Source organism: Aptenodytes forsteri, unplaced genomic scaffold (genome assembly GCF_000699145.1).
Source record: "Aptenodytes forsteri isolate BGI_AS27 unplaced genomic scaffold, ASM69914v1 Scaffold96, whole genome shotgun sequence".
Classification (NCBI taxonomy): Eukaryota; Metazoa; Chordata; class Aves; order Sphenisciformes; family Spheniscidae; genus Aptenodytes; species Aptenodytes forsteri.
Window position 1 is genome coordinate 1,689,423 of NW_008795029.1, and position 26,675 is coordinate 1,716,097.

At 44.2% G+C, this 26,675-nt stretch overlaps 1 protein-coding gene across 1 annotated transcript in view; it reads right to left on the reverse strand.

Annotated features, from left to right (window-relative positions):
• CARS2 (cysteinyl-tRNA synthetase 2, mitochondrial (putative)) overlaps positions 1–26,675 on the reverse strand; it is a 34,258-nt gene that overhangs the window by 4,462 nt on the left and 3,121 nt on the right. Inside the window, exons 3-11 of the mRNA XM_019471227.1 lie at positions 26,171–26,276; positions 25,374–25,457; positions 22,402–22,531; positions 19,480–19,613; positions 15,066–15,133; positions 12,437–12,503; positions 7,248–7,386; positions 4,922–5,045; positions 2,823–2,921 (exon numbers count right to left, since the gene is read on the reverse strand). Coding sequence (XP_019326772.1) covers positions 2,823–2,921; positions 4,922–5,045; positions 7,248–7,386; positions 12,437–12,503; positions 15,066–15,133; positions 19,480–19,613; positions 22,402–22,531; positions 25,374–25,457; positions 26,171–26,276 — 951 coding nt within the window. The remainder of the gene's footprint in view (positions 1–2,822; positions 2,922–4,921; positions 5,046–7,247; positions 7,387–12,436; positions 12,504–15,065; positions 15,134–19,479; positions 19,614–22,401; positions 22,532–25,373; positions 25,458–26,170; positions 26,277–26,675) is intronic.

Genomic DNA, 26,675 nt, shown 5'->3' on the forward strand with positions numbered 1-26,675 from the left:
CCCAAAAACACAAAGGAAACCCAACCCCCCAGCTCAAGACAGCCCCCGGCTGTAAACGTCTGCAGAGCTGGAGAGCGCACCAGCCCCTTACTCTGCCTTTGAGCTCCAGACCCTCTTCAAGAATCACAAACCGGAAAAATTAGGTATTTTGGCTTTAAGTCTCTAGACTACCCTTTCTCCTTGCACCTCCCCAAATCCGCAGAACTTTTATCTGATCCGCCTTATCCAGTTTCAGCCACCCAACAAGACCTGACTGAGCAGCAGCCACTGCGCACAGCGTGTGTTTTCCGGCTGCTGCCTGGCCCCCTCCTCCCCTCAGCCAGCTCCGAGCTTCCTTGGCCTCCTCTGGCTTGGCAGAAGTCTCGCTGCTCAACACCACGGGAAGGGAACGGCCTCACTCCTCCTAGAGGGTCCCGCTCCGACAGGGCTCCTGCCGGGACAGGAGCTCAGGTGCTAGCAGAAGAGGAAGGCCACTCATCGGCGCTGGCACAGCCAGGCTCCCAGTCTCGCTCTCGGCAGAGAAACCATCCCTGTTTCTCATTAGAGGCAAACTCCTAAGGGGGAGGAAAAAGACAAACCTCCAACTAGCAAGAAAACGCCGTCGCAGTATTTTATCACTAAGACACAAGAGGGGGAGCAGACAACGGAGCAGTGAGATACAAAGCACACCAAGGCCGGGGGGCAAAGTCGCTGGCAGCGATGCTCGACTGGGAGCAGAAGAGCAGCTGAGTAATTAAAGCCAGAGGGGACTGTATTTAGTCACCAAACAGCAGGATGGAAATGAAAGGGAGTAGTTTCAGAGGTCACTGACTGAAGCAAATAAACAAAGAGGAGGAGAAGGAGGTGAAGGGGAAGCTATCGAAGGGCTAGAGCGTGAGATGCGGGATGCTTTCCACAATCATAAAGGGCAGCAAATTCACCAAACTTTCAAAACATGTAAACATACTGAAGAAGTTTATGAGATGAAGAAGGTAATAAATCTAAGTGCCAGAAATGCTCCATCGTAACCTGGGGCAGGGAAAAAGAGCAGGATAAATGCTTAAATGCAGAAGGGAGAGGAAAGACGAATGATAAGGGGAGCAAGAAATACATCTACACACACCACTTCCGAAGTTCAAACCAGGCATGTACTCATGACACAAAGGCAAGATCCTCTAAAAGGAGGGGCAGCTTTAGGAGGTGAACTGATCCGATTTCCATGTAAAACGCTGTAGCCTCTCGGGGCTGATCTCTCATTTCTGTAGGGCTAATTAGCTGAGATTAATCCCATCCTAAGAGCAAGACAGACCTATATGCAAATATCCAAACGAAAAGGGCCTGAACACTGCCCCCCGTAGCCTCTACATAAAATTGTTAGCACAGCGGCGGCCAGGCCAGCTAGCCCTCTCCCAGACAGCCCACGTGCCGGGACCTGTGGTGGTCAGGGATGGCTCCTGGCAAGCTGCATGCGTGGGGCCACCTGGCTAAGGGGCAAGAAAGGTTGGACACTGAGCTGTTCTAGCTGGTCTTGAGGTCAGACAACAATTCCTGCACCGTTCTATTTACTACCTTGCGGCAGCCCACAGACTTTTCTGATGAAGATTTTGATTGATTCATTTACTGGAAGCTGAAAGGAAAGAGCAGAGGGACAGTCTGACGCGCTGCTCCTTCCTTTCTTCCTGCCTACCTCGCGCCAGCGTCTTCTGCTGACCCTGCTGCCCCAGAGAAACTAGCACAGCATGCAAAAAAGAAAAAGCATTCAGACACTTGTTTCAGCAAAAACAAAGATGCAGCAGGCACCTGCATACAGACAGCCCAGAACCTGGAGGAATGACTTTGACATCCAACTTACAGACAAATGTAAGCGTTTAGTATGCCACTAAAAATTAACATGACAAACCATGGGTTATCAGGAGTAACACAGAGCCAAATCACATCCAACCGCTGTTTTGAAAGAAATTTTGTGGAAAAATCCACAAGGAGGCAAAGTAAATATATGAATTTATTGGTATACTGCCTGACTTTCAAAGCATTAGTAAGGTTATTTACATTTTCTTATCCTCTTCTCCCCCTCCCCCAAAAGAAATTTTTGCAGAACAGTTTCTCTAAATAAAGTTTTCAACTTTTTGGTTTTCAGCTCCAGATTTGAGCAGGAGAGGAGCACAGAACAGCCTGCTAATCTCCAACACCTTGTGTCATTTTAAATGCTCCCCTTCCATACATCAGGATATCGCCTTCGTATTTATCACTCTCTTCCCTGTGCAGTACTTTGCTTTGGGCTTCTCTCTGCTTTTTTTCCCCTCCCCATTCCTACCTTTCCAAGCACTAGAGGATATGTAAGGTATTTTACCGTGTCTAAGGCAGAGCGGCCCCTTTCCCCGCACCCTGGCTTTCTGCAGAGGAGCTGGACCCCGGTTCCTGCTGTGCAGGGAGGTCACAACCGCAAATATTCATAAGGCTATCGAAGTCAGCCTGGGTGCAACCACCAGAAAGAAGAGGAAGAGCCGGGAAAAAGCCAGACACATAACAGGACCAACTTAAAAGGCCTCCAGTGCTAACTTTTTCTCGTTTCATTCCTCAAATTTTCATTTCCACAGCACAATTGCTGCAGAAGTGACACGGGAGTATCTCAGAGAAGAAAAAAGCCCACGCTTGGCTTTCTCCTGTTCTACCTGCTCACACGCTCTCCTAAGACATCACGGTAGAAACTGCAAGCAGTGCAGAAAGGTTTACTAAAACCATAAATAACTTTGTTACATCTGGCGCTTCTGGAAAGTGTTCTATAAAACATAATGCTGGCACTGCTACCATATATTAGTACACATAGAAGAGATGTTTTGTACCTGTCTTTTTCCAAAGGACATCCCAAGGGCATTAAAAAAGCCTTCTATATAGGAAATAATGCTTCCATACACAACAGAGCTTCTAGGAGATCCAGCATCCTGTTTAAAAAACACTCAAAAGAGATTGTCCAGTCAATACATATTACAGAACTCAGCATCTCTCTGTAGCCTAGGTCCACAAGGGAGAACTGTTACTGATTATATAGATCTACCTCCACCAGTAACACCTGCCCAGACGGGAACTTTTACAGAGATATAAAAGCACCTCGCAACACAGAGGGAAAAGATTTCAGTAAACAGGGGAAGGGAAGAGCTTATTACCAGCATGCGCAGCGAGAAGAGATGCGTGAAGCTGCCATGCATTACATGCACGCAGTAAATTAGACCTAAAAATAGCACTTCTGGGCATGAAAGGGCTGTGTATATGAAAACAAAATAAAAGAACAAAATCCCAGCTTCAAGGGCACCTACAAAATAAATGATTAAAAAAAAAAAAAAAACCCCTTTTCTGAGTATCTTATTGATTTAAACAACGTGAAGACTGCTTTGAGATAGCTTATGGCATTTTGGCATGCCCCAGTAGCACCAGCAACCACCAGCAGCAGTGATAGAATAGCATTTTTAAGAACATATGTATTTCTTTCTTTCCTCCATATTTATTTCACAAAAACAAACAAACAAAATCAAGATTAAATGATAGACTAAGAAGCAATTTAAGGGACTAATCCTTGCCTAAAAAAAGAGCGATGACATACACAACTGAATTAGCAGCTGGTACTGGATTTTATCCGACATCTCCATTAGGGCCCGAGAAAAGCCATAACCTAAAATTTGCAAAGGACCTGAGCTGGAAGGAGCTGAAGCGGACCACTGAGGGAAAGAAACAGGAATGTGCCAACTAAGGTAAGAATGGAGAGAAGATTAAAGAGAGGAATGAGTAGTTATGTGTATGTGAATTTGCTCACAGCTCTTATGGAGAAAAAGTACCCGTACAGTCAGTAGGAGGTAACGCTCACACAACTGGGCTGCACCCAGAAAAGCTCCACCACCGCAACGAGAAATCCGGGTCAGCTGCCCCGCAAATATCCCACCCAATTCTTAGCAAAGCGAGTGACAGAAGGAATTCAGGGAAAACAAGCAACAACTGGCAAAATGAGGCTGCTTGTATTTAAGGAGTGGTAATGCTGTTACAGATCCCTGCTGCAAACTGGCTCAAGTTGGGGATTCGCTCAGAGAGTCATTTTGTAAAGAAAAGGGAAAGATAAGGCTAAGGACAGAATTTAAAACTAGCACCAAAAAAAGACCAGGAGGAGGGAGGATTTCTAAACCAATGAGCCATTTCAGGTATTACTATATACTCAACATCCCTTTCACAGCACAAAAAATGGTGGACACGATGACACCAGCAATCAAGGAGCACAGCAACAGAGCTGAGCTGCTCACCTTGAGCCAGAAAGGGAGCTGTTGGTACAAGGAGAGCCAGAAGTGCTTCAGACTGTATGTATCGCTCAGGTCTGGTCCTTACCAGACGCTTCCTTTGTGTCAGCATCGAGAGATCTTAACAGGGTCTCAATTTGCCAAAAGCCATCTGAAGACAGACTCATGCAGACATGCTGAGGCCACAGTTATAATCTGCCGACAGCAGAAGCCAATCGGTCCCCAAAGCTGAACTCACCACTGTGACTGCCCTGTGCACCTGGGACTGCCTGCCAAAGCCCCCACAGCAACCACCACCCTCCATTTCCCAATTTAGGTTCATTTCTGTGCATGGTTATTAAGCAAAGAAGCAGGACGGGAACATAAAACCAGCACTAAAATTAGCAGCATGCCACAATGGCTTCACGCCTTTCAAAAACCTTAGGTATAAATAATATAGGGCAGCAGGAAAGAGACATCCTTTGGACACAGCGAAGCACAAAACAATAGCTGTACACAATTCCTGCGATACGGTCAGGACAAATGGGCACCATTAAGGTCAACAATTTACAGAGCTTTGTTTCTGCTGGTTTCTTATGTGAACAATAAACTAATCTGTCTGCATTAAACAGTAGGACAGTGGACAGCTGTCATTTTCTGATCTCTGTATCCTAATGGGTTACCTTAGTAACAGCCTTAAGCTGTCTGTTGCCATGGTGAATGAGGTCCATAATTGCTGCAACAGCCCTGGAGGTGTCAAAGTCATCTGCAAACGCAGCCTTCACGGTTACTTTTGTGTTGGCTAGCCTTCAAGAAGAAAAGGTAACATTTAAGATAAGACAAACAAGATGCCAGCAGTATGCTGAATTCATCAACTATTCAGCCAGAGGGAGTCATCAAAAGGACACTGTCATTTCCTTCCTTGCTGTCCTGTGATGGGCGATGCTACACTGATCAGGGAGAATACATCTTTCAGCCGCAAAGGGAAAAACTTGATGCCTGTCAAAATCCAGAGTGCTATATCCATTCAATAAATACATCATTAATCACAGGGACCAACAATGACAGAGCAAGACTTGCCTTAATCATTTAAAAACAGATGGAAAATGAGGTTGATATTAAGCACATTAAAGATTTTGCTAAGTTCTTTTTTTTCCAGCAGCCCGTTTTTCATGCTAACGGTATGTTTCTCTTCCAAAGCCACGTCACGCTCATCACTCCAGTGCCTGGCAAGAGAGCTGACTCAGGGTCATTCAGGTGTCCCGTTGGCAGGATCCGGCTCGGAAGCAGGCGCTGCTTCCTCATTTCCCAGGCGAGCCCAATCCCAGCCCTGGGACCCCACTTGGTTTGGCCGAGACGGAAAGGTCTGGTGGGACCGTTCATGTAACAGCGCCAAAAGCCAGCGGGCAGCCAGCACTCATCACCGCAGGACGAGTGCCACCCGCTGCAGCCGCTTTGAGCGGGAGGATGAGGACAGCAGGGGGGATAAATGGCGAGCTGCAAACAGCTGCTGGCGGCACGCCCCTGCATGCAGCCAGGCGAACGGGACCTTGACAGTGCTGACCCGAGGATGCCATTTCACAATAAAGCTCAGGGAGCAGGGTTACCTGGGGAACCTCAAGCTACCCTAGTGCCTCTGGGGCTCTCCTCAACCCAGTTGTGCCTGTTTCTCAGTGTTTTTGCCTGGAATGCCTGCCTCCCCTCAGATGTCAGATGGCTGCTGCCCTAACCCATTCCTCCCAACTGCTCTTCCCTGCAAGCTTCCCCCTCTCTGCTGAATACCTACCTAATTAAGAGCTCTGTTTTGTTTTGGTTGTTTTTACATCTAGCGATACACAAGTTGTGCCCTCCCAGATGTCCCCCACTGACAATCCATTTCAACTTGCCCACATGCCTCACGTCTCAGCCTCATCTCTCACCAACAGGTCGTCTGCAGCCTCCTGCTGAAGGACTCCCTTTTGCCAAACATCACAACTAGTTAATTCAGCTCCCCTTCCCTGTAACACGTTCCAGTGCCCCTTGCAAGCCTTAGTTGGTGCAGCCACAAGCTCCCAGACAGTGAGGTGCCCGCACCGCAAGGAAGACGCCTCTCACTTCTACAGCACAGGCCGTTTCCCCTCTGATCTTACATCCCAGAGCTGCCTGCACGTACGTCGCTTCAGAGTGCTTAATGCCCCTCCTACCCCGACTCCAGAGCGCTGCGCTTGTCTTCTCAGCTTTGCACCCAACAGACAGCACAGCTCTCTCCTGGAAGATGATCTGGTTTTCCTAAGGGACTCCAAAGAAGATTCTCCTCGTCAGTGTCACAACAGCCGTAATTTCTTCTTTGCCTCTGACATCTCTGCCCCTGGCCAGTTTCGCAGTAACCCCTTCTCTCCTCTGCTGCACACCACAGCACCAGCCAGCTTGATTACAAGCTCACATGCCCAAGGTGTGCTATTTTCCAGTCATCCTCTTTCTTCTTCAGTTCTACTTACGAACTGGGTAGCCTCACAACTTCAGTCATAGCTTTACCTTCTGTATCACTCAAGAGGGGCAAAGATGCAAGCGTTGGGACAGGCACACTGGATAAATAACACGGATTTTAAAAACCAGCTTGACTACAAGCTCGCGTGCCCAAGGTGTATTACTTTCCAGTTGTCCTCTCTTCTTCAGTTCTACTTACGAACTGGGTAGCCTCACAACTTCAGTCATAGCTTTACCTTCTGTATCACTCAAGAGGGGCAAAGATGCAAGCGTTGGGACAGGCACACTGGATAAATAACACGGATTTTAAAAATACAATGAACTAAGTGTAGCAGACTATGAGGAAAAGCATCTGGCTAGAAAAAGAAGAACAAACAAAAGCTGCCCTTGGTGAGGGCAGGCAGGGAAGACCACTTCTCAGTCCTCCTTCTTGTCCTGCTTCTTAAACAGAACTCAGCACACTACAGTGTTTAGTCCTCTGAGCCTGTCAGCAAATTATTGCTCGCATAATCACAATCGTTAAGATACAGGAGGTACACTTACCTTTCCCACAGTATGTCTTCTCTAACAGGGTCACATACCAGCTGTCCTTTCATATAAGCATTTGCATCTCTAACAAATGAGGAGATTGCCTGAAGAAGGTGCTTTGCATCATCCATGCTCTCATCGCTAAATTCTATTGCTAAGAAAAAAAAAATTATTTGGGCATTATGATACAGAGGATGCTGTCTGTCATACATAGGAACAATATTCTGAGACAAAGTCATTCCAGGAAAGCTTTGTTATTATTTGTCACAGCAAACTTTTCTTACAATTAATTGCATATTTAATTAAAAACTCCATCCTTCATGAGCACTAGGTGAATTAAATCAATATAAAAGATAATCATTACACATGAAAAAGTATAACCTACTGGAAAGGTATCAGACTGATTCAAAAAGTGTCTGGAAGCTGACTGAAGAAATAGCTACTTGATTTTAAATTTTTTTTTAATTATTGAATCTCTCTGTGAAGTTATTATTCCAAAGCATTTGGATTGGATATATTTCTAAGCGTCCCCCCAGATTTAATTTGGCAAGACATACCTTTGATCTCACCCCTAACTTTGTTCCTATTCTAATTTAGGTAGACACGATCTGTCTTTGTAGACCTCCAAAGAGACCTAATCCTCATCACTGACTGTGTGAGGAATACAGACACTTATAGTTAAAGGGCTGCTTCACCAGCATCTAAAATCTAGATGGACCTAAAATTTTGCAGTCTAGATTTTGCACTAGATATGCAATTCCCTCACAATAGCAAAGCTAAACTGGCCATATCAATTTTCGAAGGTGACTATTAGAGAAAAATACAAATTGCTTAAACTCGTAGGGGCATGTCTGGGATGGGATTCATCACATTCAACTTACACACTTACCTACCTCTAAGCCTCTTTATAGTCACTGGAAAGAAAGATAAAACCTTAAGGTAAATGATTCATCACATCCTAAGCGGAGCTCTAGTTTATGATGAGATCTGCTGTACCCTAACCCTACAGTGCTCTTCTTCCACCAGCTTGGAAAGATGACATTAGCCCCCCCCACTAACATGGCATCCAGGCACACAGACAGCCTCACTGCATTCAGCGGGACTCTAGCTTCGGCAGGCAACCGCACTTCACGAACTACCAGCGTTCGCCTCTGCTGGCTTAGGGTTAAGCAGGCTCCTCTCGCCTTGCCTACGCTCTCAGAAGCGCAGGTGCTGGACCTGCCCTCTGGCACTTTTACTGCAAGCTGCCATCAACAAGAGGCAATTTTTCTATTTGAACAGTAACGTGCAATTTTCTGTAGAAGGGCACTCGGACCCCACGCAAGACAGCTCACCCGACTTTGGTGGAAGTTGTGTCCGCCAAGGACAGGCCTAAGTTTAAAGGCATTCCTTCCCACAATATCACACCAGAGTTGATTACTTGTATCAAAGAGCCATTCATAGCCAGTGCAATACTGCTTCACCATTTTATGCCTGACCTCTGCACTGAGGTACATCCAAACTACAGCTTGCAGCATATTCTTCATCTCATCAGCACTGAGCATCACCTGTAGTTTCCACAGCAATCTCACCTCTGGTCCTGCACACATTACAGACGACTGCTTTGTGCAATTACTGAATGCTGCCCAGGCACAGACTCTTTAGAGCAGACAGTCTGAGCAAGGAGACAGATCTAAGAGAGCAGAAGCAGCCAGATGTGAGACCTGATCTCGGTTCCATTAGCCTAAATCCCAAAGAAGCCTAACTGTTTAAACAGACTTTCCATAGGATTTACCCCAGTATAACTAAGGCGTAAGTCTGGACCTGTATTTGTCAGATTTTCCACTTGTGTGTAATTAAAAATCTGCATTACTGCCTCATTAACACTGGTTTTAAAATTAAGCTTTACTCAGCTTTTAAAAAGACTGATGTACAGACTTTTAGAAAACAGTGAGATATTGAAAGAGATCATTTATATCCACTAAGATTACTCAACTGATTACCCTGGTTACAGAACTCCACGAGGAATACTTGATGAAAGTTTACCCTGATGAAGCCCACTTTGATTAAAGCCATTCTTCTTCCCCGATTCACAGCACTCTCCTAAACCACTGCCCGCAGGCACTGCAAACCCACAGCGCGACACAGGCAAGCCCGGCTCTATAAATCTCCACTGTACTCCCTACTCTTTCCCTCCTTTGCCACTGAGGGCATCATTGCTACATCATCAGATTACAAAATGTATGTCTATTAGCACCAACAAGTAATTAAAGACCAGAGGGACCAAAATGTTAGAGCTCACTCAGGTTCACAAAATCACCAGAGTGGTTCTGGTGACCAGGAGAGCATTTTGGGGACAGAACCCCGCTGCCTGCAGCAGACTCACAGCCCCTCCACCTAACTGCAAAAGCAAAGCCACTGCAAGAGAAAAAGCAGTGCCTCACAACGGCATCCCACGGGGCTTCGGAGATGGCACCTCTGCTTTTAAGCTGCACCCAGAAGCAGCCTGGCAGGCATGCTGGCGGTGGGGCACCATGCTGCTGCCTGTGGCACCTAGGAAAGACCTTTTCCCAACAGCTCCAGGTGGGACGAAGGATGGTGATTCAGGCCAAGAAGGGGACAGCCAGAGGCATCAGCCAAAGCAGAAGGCCCGGATCACCACCGCTGCCCCCAGAGCTCAGCTTAACCCCGAGCAGCTCCACCCCACCAGCCTGAGCAGGCAGAGAGGGCGATGGAGCAGAGGGACGCCCTGCAGAGACACGCTGTGGGAGGGTGATGTCCTGCATCAAAGCCTCTTCCCTCTGACTTTTCTCCTGTTCCCCACGGGCAAGGCATCCAGTTTTATCCTCCCTGTGACAATGACCGCCACGGGAGGGGGCCCCCACTCCCACCTCCCTGCACACACCCCTCCAGCCCTCAACCCCTCTGTGGTTGGGGCAGTTTGGAGCTGTGTTTGTCCCCAAGTGCCCGTTGGCACACATGCAGGCAGAGCATAGCCCAGACCACAAAAAAGGTCCATTCCGAGCCCAAGATCCATGTAAACCACAGCACCAAGCATGAGCTATTCCCAACTGTCAGGTGCTGCCCTCATCTGCATGCCTACGAAGATCTTTTACAGCCTTGATTAAATGAGCATGGTAACATCACCTGATCCCGCAAACCTGGAATTTAGCAAGTACAAAAGGCTCTCCTTCACAGGCAGGGATGGCAGGAATCATCGCAAACAGGTTTAGGCTACAAAAACCTTTTTAGGAACAAACAGAAGGTGCCTGGGATCTCACTTCTAATAAAAATACTTAGGAAGCAGGCAGCAAGATGAGAAGGAGTGCAGTAAACTCATCTTTAGACTGAAGTGAATTGATAGCAGGGACACAAGCTGACAGGCTGCATAGTAAATACCTGGCTCAGCAGGGACTGACTCTGGCTCTTTATCAGACAGCAAATAACTGCACCCTACCTCATAAGGTACAGCAGACCTTGGAGCACTCCTTATCTGCTGAGTGGCTTGCTGGCACTATACTCTGACATAACACCACTGTACCCTTTCATCAAAACCACCTATATTTGCACCAGCAGCCCTCTGTTTTTAATCACAGGAAGGTATTTAACCTAGAATTAAGGCAAAAAAAGGGTCATGTCTGTCTCGCAGAGGTTCAAATGCAGCCAGCTGACATGCAGCGGAGAAGGCGTGCAGGCAGCCCTCCACTGCAGGGCTCCAGTGCCATTCCTTGCCCCAAGGCAAGCTTAGAAATTGCCAGCCATTCAGCTTTTGTTTACAGGACAAACACACACACACACACATATATGATAGTGTTGTATGTGTTAGCCTTTTTTCTTCTTTTGTTTTAAATACACGTTTGTTCAAGACTCCCAAGTGCCCCCAGTTGCAGCTGGGGTGCCATTTATGTGTGCACAACATATTTCATCTCCTGATGGAGACCCAGAGGAAGCAGCCAGGTGTGCCACTGTCCTGCGGCATCACCCCAGAACAGCCAGGCATGCCACCATCCTGCCACCTTCCCCCATGGTGGCGCTGCTCCCCACTGCCTGTCCCCTCTCCTGCTCCAAACAGGGGCTTGTTCTGCAGCAAACCTCCCACCTGGATCCGCTCCTCCCTTCCTACCACAGTGGAGGTCGGCAGCTAATAACCAGCAGTCTCTTTACTATTCCATGTTTCAAAATAATTCAGGGATACATGGCATTCCTGATGCGTTAGGAGAGGGAGGCTCCACCAGGAAGATCAGACGGGTGGCTCCTGCAAGCAGCTAAAGGTATTAACAAGCAAAAAGACTTCTCAGCCTAATGACTGCACGTCTGTAAAGGCTTATGGCGCATTGCATGTTGACAGACACTAGCAAAGCCACAGAGCCTTAACCACACCAGCTCTCCCGGTCACACTGCTAGAGGTGCTTTATCTGAGGCAGCTAGAGGCCCACCGAAGTAACAGAGGAGGTGTTTCCCTGTGCTCCATCATCCCCTTACCATGCCAGGACGGCCAACAAGCCAGATGACCCAGCAGTGGTTACGGAACTACCATCTGCTTTTGGCAGGCCCCAATAAACTGGTAAAAGCACTATCCATATGAAAACCTCTTCCAGTTCAAAGTAGCATCTGCCTGCTGGAAACACCATGGTGTAGACAGGGAAGCTGACAAAATCTCCCACGCCTCTCCCCACCAGCAGTGTTTGCCAGGCTAAGATGATCATTAGGTTATCAAGCGCTGGTGTAAGCGAGCTGCACTGCACCACAGAACTGCTTGAACACTCAGTAACTCCACGGGACAAAAAATGATAACACAGCAGGGAGATAAAAAGTTATTAGCAAGCCCTTGTCATACCCTATGGGAATATAAGGTAAAGCTAGATACGACTCCAAAACCAGCTGATCGTGACTGAAATACAAGTGACTGCAACAGATGCAAATCAGAGATGGAGGTAATTCATTAATTGAAAGTGCAATTAATTGAGAGTTGCAATTAACGGCAGCTCAGGAAGGTATTTAGACAAATGGTTAAGTACTGTCCTCGGTAAAGATGCTTTTCTAAATGAGAGCCAAAGAGCAGCCCTGCAGAGCACCGCCAACCTTTCCACCTACCAGAGGGGAACTGCAAGGCACCGCAGGGAGAGCCCGCTCCACCACCGCACCTCTGCATTGCCAGCTTGGGAAGCATGCGTGGAAAGCCGTGCATATCTCAACAATAAGGTGTTGGGTTTTTTTTTCCTTACCTGAGCTGTATCTGCTGCGCAAACAAAACATCCTGAATTGATCTGATGAAAATTTCTTCAGGAAATCCTAAACTCCACCCACAAAAAGACAGCATAAGCATTATATCAAACAATTTCTTCACGAGTTGTTCCACCCCCTTACACTAGTTTCACAGCATATTTCAGACAAGCTAACATGACAAACAACCCAATCTTTGTAGTTTAAGACAGGCATAAAGCTTTAAACTGTAACACTGGCTTAAAGTCTAAACTAAATAAAAATCTAATTCCATATAAGATAGATGTGCATACATATATAGAAGATATAAATACACACACAATGTCAAAGTAAGTGTATTTTTTCTGCAGGACTAGAATATGAAGGAAAATGGGGAGTGAACAAAAATAACTTTTTTTTTAATATTGCTAGAATTTATCTGTGTTAATTATGAAACCTCATTAATTTCACCCTAATATTTATCTAGCTTCAGTAATTGTATTACTACTAGTGTAATTAATTTATACTAATAGTATAAAGAACTATTTGAATGCTTGGAAGGTACACTGGTAAAACACTCAATCACTTCCAACTCTGCTCTCAGCAAGGCTAGACACCATGGCAGATTGACTGTGAACACTGCATTCCTGCCTTTTATTTTTTTTTTTAAATTTGCAAATTGGTGATGGTAAGTTTGTAACACTGAAGTGCCACTGAAATAGAAAATCATAAGGAGAAGTCAATACAAGTGAGAAAATACGGAAAGTGTCATTTGCTTAAAGATGCACATTTCAAAATTTAGCTTCTGCTACCAGACTAAACCAGCCTGAACACTGAAGGTAGCAAAGCATCAGCTACGTGCTGTCTCTCATGTGAAAATAGAAATAATTGAGGCAATCAGGGCAAGCTAAATCAAGAAATAGATAGTGATACTAACTGTTTGTTTTGGTGGGTGGGGTTTTTTGGTTGTTTTGGGTTTTATTTTATTAAATAAACTCTATATAACTGAGTGTACCAATGTGCCAGAAGCTTTATGCTAATATACAGAGGTAGAACAATATGAGTAAAGTACAGAAATAAATTCAAATTTGGGAAAGGACCATCCGAACTGGAAAAAAACAATTCTGCATTTTGTTAAAAACGGAGCACAGAGAAAGTATCACAGCTCTTTCAGAGCAGGTTGCTCAGCCGTGCGTTATCGCAACGTGCTTGATTTTGGGGGTCAGAATTAATAGCTATTTTAAAAAAAAAAAAAAAGAGAAAAAAAAAATCAGAGAAGCGGACAAGGGGGAGGGAAAACAGGGCAGCTGGATGCAGAGGATGCAGGGCAGCCATGCCTGGGTGACGGCCTGGAATGCAGATGGCTGCCGGCAGGACCAAGGGAATGCCGCAGGCACTGTCCTGCCGGGCCTTGCCTTTTTCAGAGCGGGCATAAAGCCTCCCACACAGGGCTTAACTTTCAAGATGCAGGAAGGCTGTACAGGAAGAAATCTGTTTCACTGGACTGAAAATCGCTTACAGGGGAGGATTAATACTTGTTAGCCATGTCTAAGGGCAGAAATTAAAAGCAGAGACCCGCAAGGGAAGAGAGACAGGCCTGAAGTTTTTGTTTTCTCAACACAAAGTCCCACCGCAGATGTGGAGGGGAACGTTTCTATACGTTATTTTTCACTGCATGCATTGCATTCATGGTCATTTCTCCACCCCGTCCACAACGTCTGCTGAGACTAGGGAAATTTCTGTGAAAATTTTGAGCGACGGGTAATTTTCCTGGGGGAGATAGGGCTTAACTGTACCCAGACAGCATCAGGAGAATTAAGAATAAAGCAGCTCATATTGAACTCCTTTTTAAAGGGATTTTAATTAAGTCTTCTGAGAGGGCAAAGGGGAACATATGTGCTGAAACAGCCTCTCAAGCTTTGTCTAAAGGAAGGAAATTACCCACTTTTAGCAATAGCTGTCAGCCATCACAGGAGCCACCCTAGCGCCAAGCACAGCTGTATGGCACATGCCTGACACAGAAACCCTGCTCTGAGCTACACCAAAAACTTTGGGACACAGTAAAACAAGACATATTCACGTGGCTTGTGGGTACCAAAAGACAAGGCTCTCTGTGCATCAGCGAAGTAACCATATAAAAATAAAGGAGAATACAATAGACCACTGGCATAGCGCGGTTGCAGGACACCTAATAGCTTCCTGACAAAATGCTGACACTATGTCCCATTTCATCTAAAGCAGAACAAGGAAAAACATCCGCTCTTTTCTAAGTCCCAAAAGCATATGCACTATTAAGAGCAGACAGATGAGAACCCATCACTATAGAACAGAATCATTTAGGTTGGAAAAGACCCTTGAGATCGTCGAGTCCAACAATAAACCTGTAATGCAGAAGTCTGGTATTGGGCACAAACGCTGCTCCTACAGATGCCTTCAGCTCAGCGAGATCTGTGTTATAAGCAAACCCTGAGTCTGAGAAGGTTTCCTACATCCAGATCTGCAATAACAGGTACACCAGCACTAGAGAAACACTCCGCTTCAGGTCTTTCACCGCAGTGTAAGCACATGCTCCAGTGTTTTCTCAAAAGAGGGCTGTGATTAATATACACATACTACAAAAATATATTGCTTCAATTCACAGAAATAGATTACCTTAATTGTTACGTAGTTTTTTAATGACTTGGACATTTTTTCTTGACTTCCTTTAACATGCAAGTGCCCTAGAACAAAAAAAAATTAATCAGGATAAATAAGCGTGCTTTTGAATGGGGAGTGACTGAGAAAGACTGCGCTGAGACACTGGAAACGCTGGAGGCAGCATATGCTGTGATGGGTATGCACCAACCATTTCAATGCAACATGTAACGTATTTTTCAATAGCTTTGCCTACAGCCCTGCACACCTCTCCATCCTCAACTTTGGCTGGGTGAATTTTAAAACACAGGAAAAGAAAGTGTTTTTTTAAAAAAAAGCCAAAACTAAAACACCACCACCATGAGCAGAGACATTAATAAGGAAAAAACCAAGAAGTCTCCCTGCTCAGAAGTGATAATAAACTGATAAAAACAAGCAAGCAAGGAAATATTTTTCAATCTTCACAGAAAAAGTACCTTACCGGTTACTCTTGACTTTCCAGAAATATTTTAAGACCTTTAAAGATCTTCCAGCAATCTCGCATTACAATATCCCAAACAATTTTCTGTACTTATTAATTGCTAGTGGCTGTTAAACTTTTGGATTAAAAAAAAATAGCGTATTGTGCTGGTTCAAAATACCTTATGTGTAAAATGAATTTTCTACACATTCCCTATTTCTCCAGACTTTGGGAGACTAAGAAAAAGAAGGGGGAAGGAGGGAGGGATGTAGCTATGATGTCTAATTTGAATTAGCTTATTTTAAAATGCAATCTCTGAGCATTGCTAGAGCTTTCAATAGCTGCATGGACCGTCGGTTTGCAGGGCTGTGGTACATGAAAAAGGCAGTAACCATCATCTCCATTGCGTTTAGGAGAGTACGTAGAGCTCCGCTTCAGGACTGAAAGTTCTGTTGAAGCAAGACAGGAGACTGGAAACCTCAGGCTGTACACTCCCAGGCCTCGTCCGTGCTAGCCACAGCACCACCGCTGATGGAAAACATCAATTATTCACAGCACCAGAGAGATGCTGAACACTTAGCCAACAAAAGACTACTCAGCGTCATTTCAGAAATGTTGTTAAAAGCCTTAATTGGCTTCTCCTAATAAAAGAGTAATCCTGTAAGTTACCAAGCACCCACAACTAACACGCGATTTTCAGGCCTTTCGTGACCTGCAGAACCCAGCACTTAATTGTACTTAGAGGCAGATTTTTAAGCACAAACTTTTCTTACTCTGTAATACCACATTAGCGCTCCGCATTCTTTCAGATTTGGCAGTCCAATGCCTCAGAGTGCTCCGCAAGGACAACATATGATCATGCTTCTGCTTTTACAGGTGGTGGCAGAGGTGGCTTTTCTTGCTCAGCAGCCCAAGCAGCTGTCTGAATTTTGTGCTACTCTCCGCACAGCGCTGCTTTTGCAGCCTTGCCTGGAACCCCCTCTCTTCCACAAGCGGATAAAATCCCGATTATGCTCGTCTGGATACAAAAGCAACATGCTCAGGCCTGGTAAATGGACATGAAAAGCATCTGGTTTCACTTCTTAGCTATTTCTGACAATGATTCAATGCAGCAGGGATTCTCCGTAAGAAGGCTACCTCCGGTCCTACCCCGACCACCTGGAAATTGAAGTTTGTACAACACACTCTATGGAGAGTAGGAAAGAATCAAGAAATCTATGGATACAGAACCAGCTACAGCAGAAATCTACGATCAAACCAAACTCTTTTTCATCATATTTGTCCTGACGGCTAGCAGGTGAGGCCGTTTTCACCGCTGCGTGGTTAAACTCGGGGCCCTCAATAAGAACATTCAGGCTGTCAGAAGCACTGGACACCTGCAGCTCTTGCGACTCAAGTGAAACCCACAAACTTCTCCCGGGAGAAGGGGAAGAGCCTAGGTACGATTATTATTTTTTTCCTTTTGCAAAGGTGCCTAAATATTGACTTACTTAGCTTTAGGCAGCCAAGCTTAAAATAGTTTGATTGTGTTTTCCTAATAAGGTACAGGTAAAACTGAATGTGAAATAATATTCCTCTTCAAGAGTTTCAGCACTTAGAATGATTTCGTTAAAGAATCACAAAATACAAGGATTTTCATAACTTTGGCTTGGCGCTCTTCCCAGAGTACAAGTAGTCTAAAAATAAAGTCCTTATAAGAAGATTTATCCCCAGTGCAGGGATTTTCTTCTTCTAATGGGGATTGCTCCTCCAGTTCTGAGCCTGCTAAAATTCTGAAGTCTGTTACCAGACTAAAACGTTTCTGAAGCTGATTCATTTGCCCTAAATAATTCACACTATCATCCTCCAGCAAAATTTTCTGACTTAATGAATGTAATCTGTCAGCTCCTAGAGAACCTCAGTGTACAAATTACCCTTGGAATTAAGTTCTTCCCCCCCCGCCTTTTTTTTTTTTAAAGAAAAAATAACTCCTCTTTAGTTAGTTAGTTTCAAAGAATATTTCCCCTGTAGTTTCAATTCCAAGCTTGAAAAGTCATGTTCACTGGTTTTCTACAGAAGGCTCCACCTGGCAGTAACCAGTGCACCTCAGAGGAAGCACAGAGAATTCCCCAGCACTTTAGGAGCAAAGCACACCCTGGAGGATGCACCAGCCTCTGGACAATTGCTATTGATTTATAACAGGCTCTACACCGGGAACTGAAACTAGAATTCAATATTCATCCCGTACAGTACAAATATATATAAAAAAGAAAGGCCAAGTAATTCCCAGAGCTTAGCACAGGCTTAACTCTGCATCTCTCTCTCAGAGAGGAGACATCTTGCACAAAATACCGTTCAGCAAGAAGAGAGACTGCAGATTTGAACCTGACCTTCTATTGACTTCAGTTCTTTGGAGACCATCCAGAACCACCAGGACTGCAATAGGAAGAACAAATTTCAAGATTCCCATCAACAGGAACAGCGCTAGTACCATCAGACAACGATGTAGTTCAAAGCACTGTACAGCACAAACCGCTGAAGCACTATCATGCAAAGGCAGCAAGGAACAGTTCTACATAATGCCAGGCAGTATCATGTGCTGAAGACCAAGCGAGTAAAAGACACTTTGGTACAGTTTAGTCAGGCATAGCCAGCGAGGTCACTTCTGGGGGAAGAGATAAGGTCTGTGACATCTATGGGCTACACCAATACCAAGTCACTCACGCTCCATAGGAAAGCAGAGAGACACTGAAGCTGGTCAGAGCACTAGAGAGGGTTAAGGGACCATAGTGACGAGACTCAATGTCTCCACTTTTCTACAGAGCCGAGGGGTGAGCGACTTGGTCTTTACATAGTCCACAGATGTCGCAGACCTCCTTGTCTCTACCTACCAGCAATCTCATTGACCGTGCCTGACCGGAGTAGACCAAAGCATCTGACTCACTTGGTCTTCAGCATGAATCTTGTTTCTCATACCCATCGCTAGGCTTAATGCTACTGGTGGATAAAAAAGGCTTCCCAGGAGAATTAAAAAAGTTACAGGTATGTGAATTAAGCACACGGAACGTCCGGTGGTTGGCTGCTGCAGCACAGCGTCTGCCTGCAAGGCTTCCCCCACATTTCAAACCATACAAAACATCCCAGCTCAGACATTCCTCTGCAGGATCACAACTTTGTGAGCTTTGTTGGTTCATCAGTTCATGTATCTTAGCATTCTCTCCATTCTTATCTTCCAGTAGTACAGATGTCTTTTCTTATCACGATTAAAAGCCTTCCACCCTATTTACAAACAGAGGCTATTTGATTCTGCATGCTACTGAAAACTTTTTTTTAAGCCCACGAGCAACTGGTGCTGAGAGATGTTGGAGAACAAGACTGGTTTATTCTATTCTCAATGCTTTTAAAACATTACCATCAGCTACCTGCCACCTCCACTCCCTGCCTTCAGATACTGCGGGTTCTGGTTCTAAGACAGCAGAAATTTCTGGTTTTAGGAGGACTACGTAAACACATATAGAAAAGATCAACTATTTTCACCCTCTTCCTGCAGGACGGGACTTGTAACAGTCCTGTTACAAAACAGTCCTGCAGGACTGTTACAGCCAAAATACAATTAAAAAAGAAAGCCTATCAAAGAGTACCCTCAAATTTTGAGGAAACTCAAATGAAAGGGAATGAGATTCTACAGGAAAGACTCTTCCTTCCACATTTTTAATTAGAAGTAAACACTGTACATGGGCAATGCATATGCTGTTATTATTTGGAGATTACCCCAGATGAAATTCAGGAATACTTCACTGTAACTGCTTTATTAATAAAGGCATTCATTCTACAGTTTCAAGATTCACTCTCATTTATGTTTCTTCACTTAGTGAGGACAGGAACTTGGTCACTGTAGTAGAGCATCTGTTTTCCTACCATACAAATGCCAAACATAAAAACCCAAACCCTTATATTTGTACAGGCCTCTCAGGTGATTAATATTTTACTTACCAGAATGCAGAAAGTAATTCCCCCATTGCTCACACTGATGATACACCTCACACTGTGCGATTTCATTTTCATGATGAGGAAATGCAAGATCTATTCCACCGGTATGGATGTCCAGCTGCTTTCCAAACACTGCACTGTAACAATATTTTCCTGATCGGTAAGTAGAACACTACAAAAGCTTTTTGTAAAAGAAACGCAAAAAAGAGTAAGATGAAAGATTATAAATTTAAGTGTACAATTTAATGATTGCAGTTCTAAAACAAGACTTTACACAGATCTTAGATACCAAAACTGCAGCAGAACTTGTATGGACAGGACCCATATCTGCCCACAATTAACTCTTAGTAGGAGCAATTATTTTTCTAACTTTTAAAGTTAACATTAAAGAACAGCAAGCAGGACATCTCCTTCCCTTGTTCTGCTACAGTTTCAGTATCAGACAGCTGCCTTCATCTGCAAACCTAACCAGTTCGAAGTGATGAACGTTTCTGTAAATCTGGTATTACTATTCTTTATCTTGTACCTTTTCTGTAAGAATTCAGGCAATACTGTACGCAGTCATGATAGAAAATGCTTAGTCCTATATTGTTATAATGTCAAAAGAAAGCGTCAGTGCCTCTGATCTCCCAAGGCCATTCCTCTCATCCCAACAACACGGCTGCATCTGTGCGGGTCACCCACAGGCTTGCATGGCACAGGCCCCTCTGCAGGTACTGGTGGCTGGAAGTAAGGTATTCGTGTGCAACAGGACAGACCTAGACACTTTCTGCTTAAACACCAGGAGTCAAGGCTGCTACACTCTGTCCACTGCTCCAGCAAGTGTCCTGCTAGGTCACGCTGGGCAAGTTAATAACTTCATTTTGCCCATCTGTTAAACAAAGACAACACTTACCTACTCACAAGGAGGTAAAATCAACGTGAACTTCCCAGAAACCGGGGACACTCAAGCTGGGGAAGATGCAAGGTCTACACAAGTAGAAAATAAAAGGCAAGCCCCACACACACGTGCACACAGACACACACAGTCTTTCCATATGTCACATTAACAAGTCGCTCCTGGTAGCTGGCTAGATATTAATACTTTTGTCTCTTTTTGGGACAAAACACCCTGTTAACACCCTGGCTCACAATGGCTCTGCAGAAGCAGTTGGGGCACAGGAAGAAAAGAAAATGGGAAGAGAGGAGGGAAGAAAGACCAGCTGTTGTCATTTCCCAAGCTTGTGCCCCCTCTGCTTCCTCCTGTCTGCTCCAAAACCAGCTTAAGCACAGACCGTCACAGGAACGGCCCTGGCTCATGCCTTCCCTTGTGCCATCTACAGAGGAGCGCTGGCCGCTTGCCATTGCCTCCAACAAAACCATTAAGAGCTGGGGAGAGACAGACCTGCAAAACGCTCAGGGGCAGGAGGAGCAGCTCATCTCACCACAAGGGAAACTCCAGAGAGGAAATCAGACCTAAGTCAGAGCAGGTGGTTCCCTCCTCCAGGGCTGCATTAGAGACCAAGGCCCTTCTCATTCACCTTCCCCAGGCACACTTCAAAGACTTTTCAAAATCAGTTCACCTAGCTTACTTAAAGTGCTTTGAGATCTTTGGCAAAACAGACAGGTAAGTAGGTATTGCTTAAAATGGGCCTCAAACAGCTGACTGGGACAGCAAAACGTTTCAGGTAACTTACCAAAATAAGCTCTCTGTTTTCCACAGTCCAAGATTACTACACTTATGCTCTGCATAGGTCAACTCTTATTTACATAGCAGGAGCCTCATCCAGCCGCAGTAAAATAAGTTTTTACAGAAAGAAATGCAGACTACAGACAGCACCGCATTAGCGGATAGGCCATTTTGTAATTGGCATTTCTTACCTGTGCACTTCTGTCACAGGTTGCACTTCAAATACAGCATGTTTTTGTGCACTCCAGTTGCTTTAAGAACTGTTTCACAGTGCTGAAACTATTTACAGACAGAAAATCACCCTTATAAATGCTTTTCACAATCAGGTAGTAATGACTAACAACCCGAGGTGCACCAGCAAAGCATAGGAAAGAGAAACCTAAAGCACCTGTTCCATCTACTTTCAGCTTGGGTTGAAAACTTAAGTTAAACAGGGCCAGATCTAAATAATTTGTTATTAGCTTCCAAAAAAGATCTGAGACTAATGCAAAAATAAGTACCACTATCAATCTTCCAGGAGATAAGATTTAAAGTCTCTTTTTTTAAAATACAAATTAATAGGTCATAAGTTAATACAGTGCAGGACAAAGTACTACCATCCTGTGGAGAAAAATAAAACTCCAAATTAAGAGCAAATTAATTTAAAACAACTACAAGCAAAATGCTACTATGCAAAATTCACATCGTGGCCACAGAATATACTGACACAGAGAAATCGGAATATTTAATACCGTGGCTGACTTTTAAAGAAAGCTGAATAATGCTTAGATGATTAGCATGAACATCCACAACTGCTGTTAATATAAGGCCAGCAAGATCTCATACGCTTGCTGGAGCCAGGATGAAATCCCATACCCTGTCCTTCTGACACAGCACTACATGCTGAACTGGGTCCAATGGAGACTGCAAGAAGTGGAAGGGAGGCAAATGAAAGAGGTACCTTAACTTTCACTAAAACTTCGGTTACTCAGTTCATGTTAAAAGACTTGCTAATCAACTGTGTGATCCTGCACGGCATATTTTAAATACCCAAGTCTGTCTCAAGAGAAGGTGCCAAAACATAGCAAGGCAGCTACACCATTAGGGTGGAGCAAAGTTTCTTTGGGCCACACGTGACATCCCAAATTGCACAAAGTATTCACATTAAAACTGGTGCTTTCTACTGATCAGAAAAAACACTTTCAATACTGCTGCTACCATCGTACTGTGACTGAAAACAAAAACCAGCACTGGATTTAAAATCCAAGAAATCTGACCTTGATATTGTGGAACACTCAATGTGCCATCCAGGTCTTCCTTTTCCCCAGGGAGAAGTCCAAGATAACTCTTGAGGTCTGGCAGCTTTCCACAGGGCAAAATCTCTACTATGTCGTTTATCAGTATCAACTGCCAAGAATAAGTGATTTGTTAATGGGATATGTCTCAAAGAAAAAAAAAAAAAAAAAAGAACAAATGAATTTAAAAAAAAAAAAAAAAAAAAAAAAAAAAAACTTTCCTCCCTTCCCCCTTATACAGGGCTTCCAGTTTTCCAATCAAGCGTTTGACAAAAAATAGTATGTTGAATTAGATTTCTGCGGGCTAAAAAGATGGATTCAAGATTCTTTAATACATCCTACCCTTTTAGTCCTTTTGGCCTTCTCTGGTTTTACATCATTCATTTAAGTTACTTATCAGTCAGTTTCCCAGGACAAACAGATTGCACTGCAGCAGAAAAGGTAACGAACAAGCCAAATCAAAACCCACAAACAAACAAAAAACCCCACAATTTTTTCTCTGGGACACAAACAGTTTCTGGTTCAGTTTCCATAAAACCAAGAAGAGCACGGAGATAAGAATCAAAACTATTCTTGGACAGTAGCAAACTTCCAGTACCATTTTCACCAATGGCTTCTCTACAAAGGTCTCCTCCCCGGATACGTTTGTTGCTTCCTTCACTACACAGCCAAGGATGTAGTCCTTTTTGCCACAGTACCGCAGAGGACAGTTCGTCTCTGCTGCCTCCTAACCCCCGGTCGGATACACACCGCTCCCCGGCAGGAGCTACAGAACGGGGTTCTGGACTCCCTATTTTTTTTGCTGACAAATACATGACCTCGTATTTGACTGATGCAGAACAATATACCTATTTGGCTTGAAGGGATCCAGCTTGGCAAGCAACTCGCACTGTTTTAAGTTACCTTATTTAACACTGCTCATCTGTTTTATCAGCAGTTGATGCTAGATTTACTTCTTTCCTCTACTTCCAGACTGCTAACAAAACCACAGTTATCACTGGGTGTGAACCAATCCTTGGAGCTTTCCAGTATCAACACATTTTAATGATCATTCACAGCTATTTTTGGAGATCTATTAGATGGTCATTTTTCTTGAGCCATTCCACTTGTACTTTATTGATATTATACAGAGTCAGTTTTTATTCAGAACGTCATGCAATATTAAGGGAAGCACATTACAAAAATCCATTACACCTGCTTCATCATTCAAAATTGGTAAGAAATAAGGGGACAGAAATATAACCCTAGTTTTATCCACTGAATCTTCATCTTGGCTCTTTCACTAGTTTGCCAAGCTCTAGCTGACCAGTACCTGTTGACCCCATGCCTCTTTTGCTCCGCCCCCCCCTTTTTTTTTTTTTTTTTTTTTTTTTGAGTATACTGCTACAAAAAAGCACTCTTCACCTTCTCAGTTATAAGCAAAACAACAGCTAAAATCTTTAGAAATAACAGTAAGTTTAAAGTGACTTGAGGGGAAACAGGGTAAACACAGAATCAGTCACGGTTGAGGCTGGAAGGCACCTCTGGAGATCATCTAGCCCAACCCCCTGCTCAGAGCAGGCTCAGCTACAGCAGGCTGCCCAGGATGGTGTCCAGTCGGCTTTTGAATATCTCCAAGGATAGAGACTCCACAGCCTTTCTGGGCAACCATCCTGAGAGTAAAAAAGTTTTTTGTTAGGTTTAAATGGAATTTCCCGTGTTTCAGGTTGTGCCCATTGCCTCCTGTCCTGTCACCAACCACCACTGAGAAGAGCCTGGCTCCATCTTCTTTACTACCCCCATCAGGTATTTGTACACACGGGTAAGATGCCCTGAACCTTCTCTTCTCCAGGCTGAGCAGTCCCAGCTCTCTCAGCCTTTCCTCATAGGAAAGATGCTCCTGTCCCTTCACTGTATTTGTGGCCCTTTGCTGGGCTCTCTCCAGTATGCCCGTGTCTCTCTTGTACTGGGGAGCCCAGCACGGGACCCAGCACTCCAGGCAAGTCTCACCTCAAACTGAACAGAGAGGAAGGATCACCTCCTTTGACCTCCTGGCAATGCTCTTCCTAATGCAGCCCAGGAGGCTGTTGGCTGCCTTTGCAGTCAGTAACTGCTTCTAAATAACTGTCGGCAAAACACATTCCCTCTGTGAGTTGTAATGCTGAAACAACTCCAGAGTAGAGCTGTGAGAAGTTTCTGGCTGCAATTCACCTGAGCATCAGCCTGGCAGGCATTTTCAGTAATTGCAAACAGTGGTTTTTTTTTTTCAATGCAGAAACACTGAACTTCAGCGTGCAAAGGGTGCAGGAGACCTGCATCAAATTCTCCAATGTGGAGACCTGATCAGACCCCATTTACGGAAACCACAGAGCAGCTCAGCAATCCTGCTGAGCAGCCAGACAACCACAGCAAAACACACCCAGCCAAGGGTACAGGCATGCTCTAGCACAGCCTATCAAGAGATTACTCACCCTCACACAAATAGGCTGCTTTGCAGTAGTCCAGTGGTAAGTAATGAAAGAACCAAATTCATCTGGTTAGCATGCATCAGAAGGGTGCAACTGCCCAAACAATAACATAGTAGATGACGTTTCCCTGCATTTACCCTTGACTATCTCACTGCTGGCTAGTGCAATGGCTGAGACCACCACCTTACTGTGAAGTTTGTTATGTACCACTCCCAAGTATTTAAATAAAATTAAGAATCTTAATTGTTCTAGGGTACCAGAACAAAGGTATAAAGGGAACCAAGTATGAAAAGAGACCACCAAGTTTCCTCTTGCACTGGCAATAGCGAGTGCCTCAATAAATAATTAAAAAAAAAAAAAAAAAAGGGAGGTCTTAATTAACCAAAAAGCTGGTTATACACAACAGGTTAGAAAACTGTTTCAGGCTGTTGAATGAAGGTTTATGCATAGATACATCACGAGTTCAGACAATGCATTAATACAAACAAGCTGGTGCCATGAACATACCTGCTTCATCTTGGGTATCAGGATAAATAGTAGTTAATACTCCATATCTTTTTCCCCAAGACTTAACATCAAAATAAACATTGCCTAATAGAAAAGAAATGTTTAGTTTTATAGCAAAAGATGGGGTACATTCATGATGAAGAGGGAACATTTCCCTGAAAGCAAAACAAAACGCCCTTCAACTCCCACTTGAAATTCCGATTTATAAATTCAGAAATGCTGCAAAAGTAGTAGCACACATTTCCACGTTACCAGCTTTCCAGTAACCTCACTGCATGTGCTCAATCTACACACAGGATAACTTTGTATTCTGAAGATCTCCCCAGGTTCTTCCCTGCCCATACACAACCAGCAATCCCCTCTCTGACTGAAACGTGGGCTATTGCTACTCCAGTTACAATGCACTCGAATGCTTCTACAACCACCAGCCCTGCTAAAAAAAGATCCACACATTGTGCTTTGCAGGCGCATCTTTTATAGCACCTCCTGTTTAGAGTTAAGAGGTTCCCCCAACTCTCTTGTAGAAGCCAGGCCAGGACTTCCCCACAGGAGCTTAGATAGCAGTTCATTACAGTAAACAATTATATTAAGTAATGAGCTACATTTAACTTAGAAATTGAGTAATAGTTGTTCTGCCCACTCATGTCAGCACAAACGAGTTGCTCACACCCTGTCTGTTAATCAACAGAAGGCAAGCCTGGCACAGGGTATCTCATCTGATCCCAAAACAGGATTACTAAGAGCGCTGATTTCCTGTACATGTGCTGAACAAGGAGTTGCCTTGCTATAAGTCTTACCTTGTGAGGTTGCGTAAGCTTGTCCACTAGCAATTATTGTTTTTATAAAGGAAATTATCTGAGGAATATTGTCAGTCACTCTCATATATACTGTAGGAGGAAGGACCTTAAACAAAAACAGAGTAACATCTCAATAGCCTATATGAAACACATTGCTGGCAAGTCCCTTCACTCTAAGAAACAAATTTTAAAGAACATTCTCCTCAATTTTATCTTTCAAAAAAAAAAAAAAATGTTGCAAGTATCATAAAAAGGTCATAAGCAGCATTTAAGATAATACACACACACACAAAAAAAAGAGGGGTGGCAAAAAAAATCCACTAATTTTTCCCAGTGGCTTACTCCCTGCTTCTGACAAGTATTCTGGACAAGAAGCAGAGAAACCTGAAGTCAATGAAAGAATATTTGATGTTTCATATGCTTTAAATCAGGATATTTCTGTGTTATAGTAAATATGTATTATCAGTGAACCAAGGCTCTACTGCATGGGGGGGGGGGGGGGGGG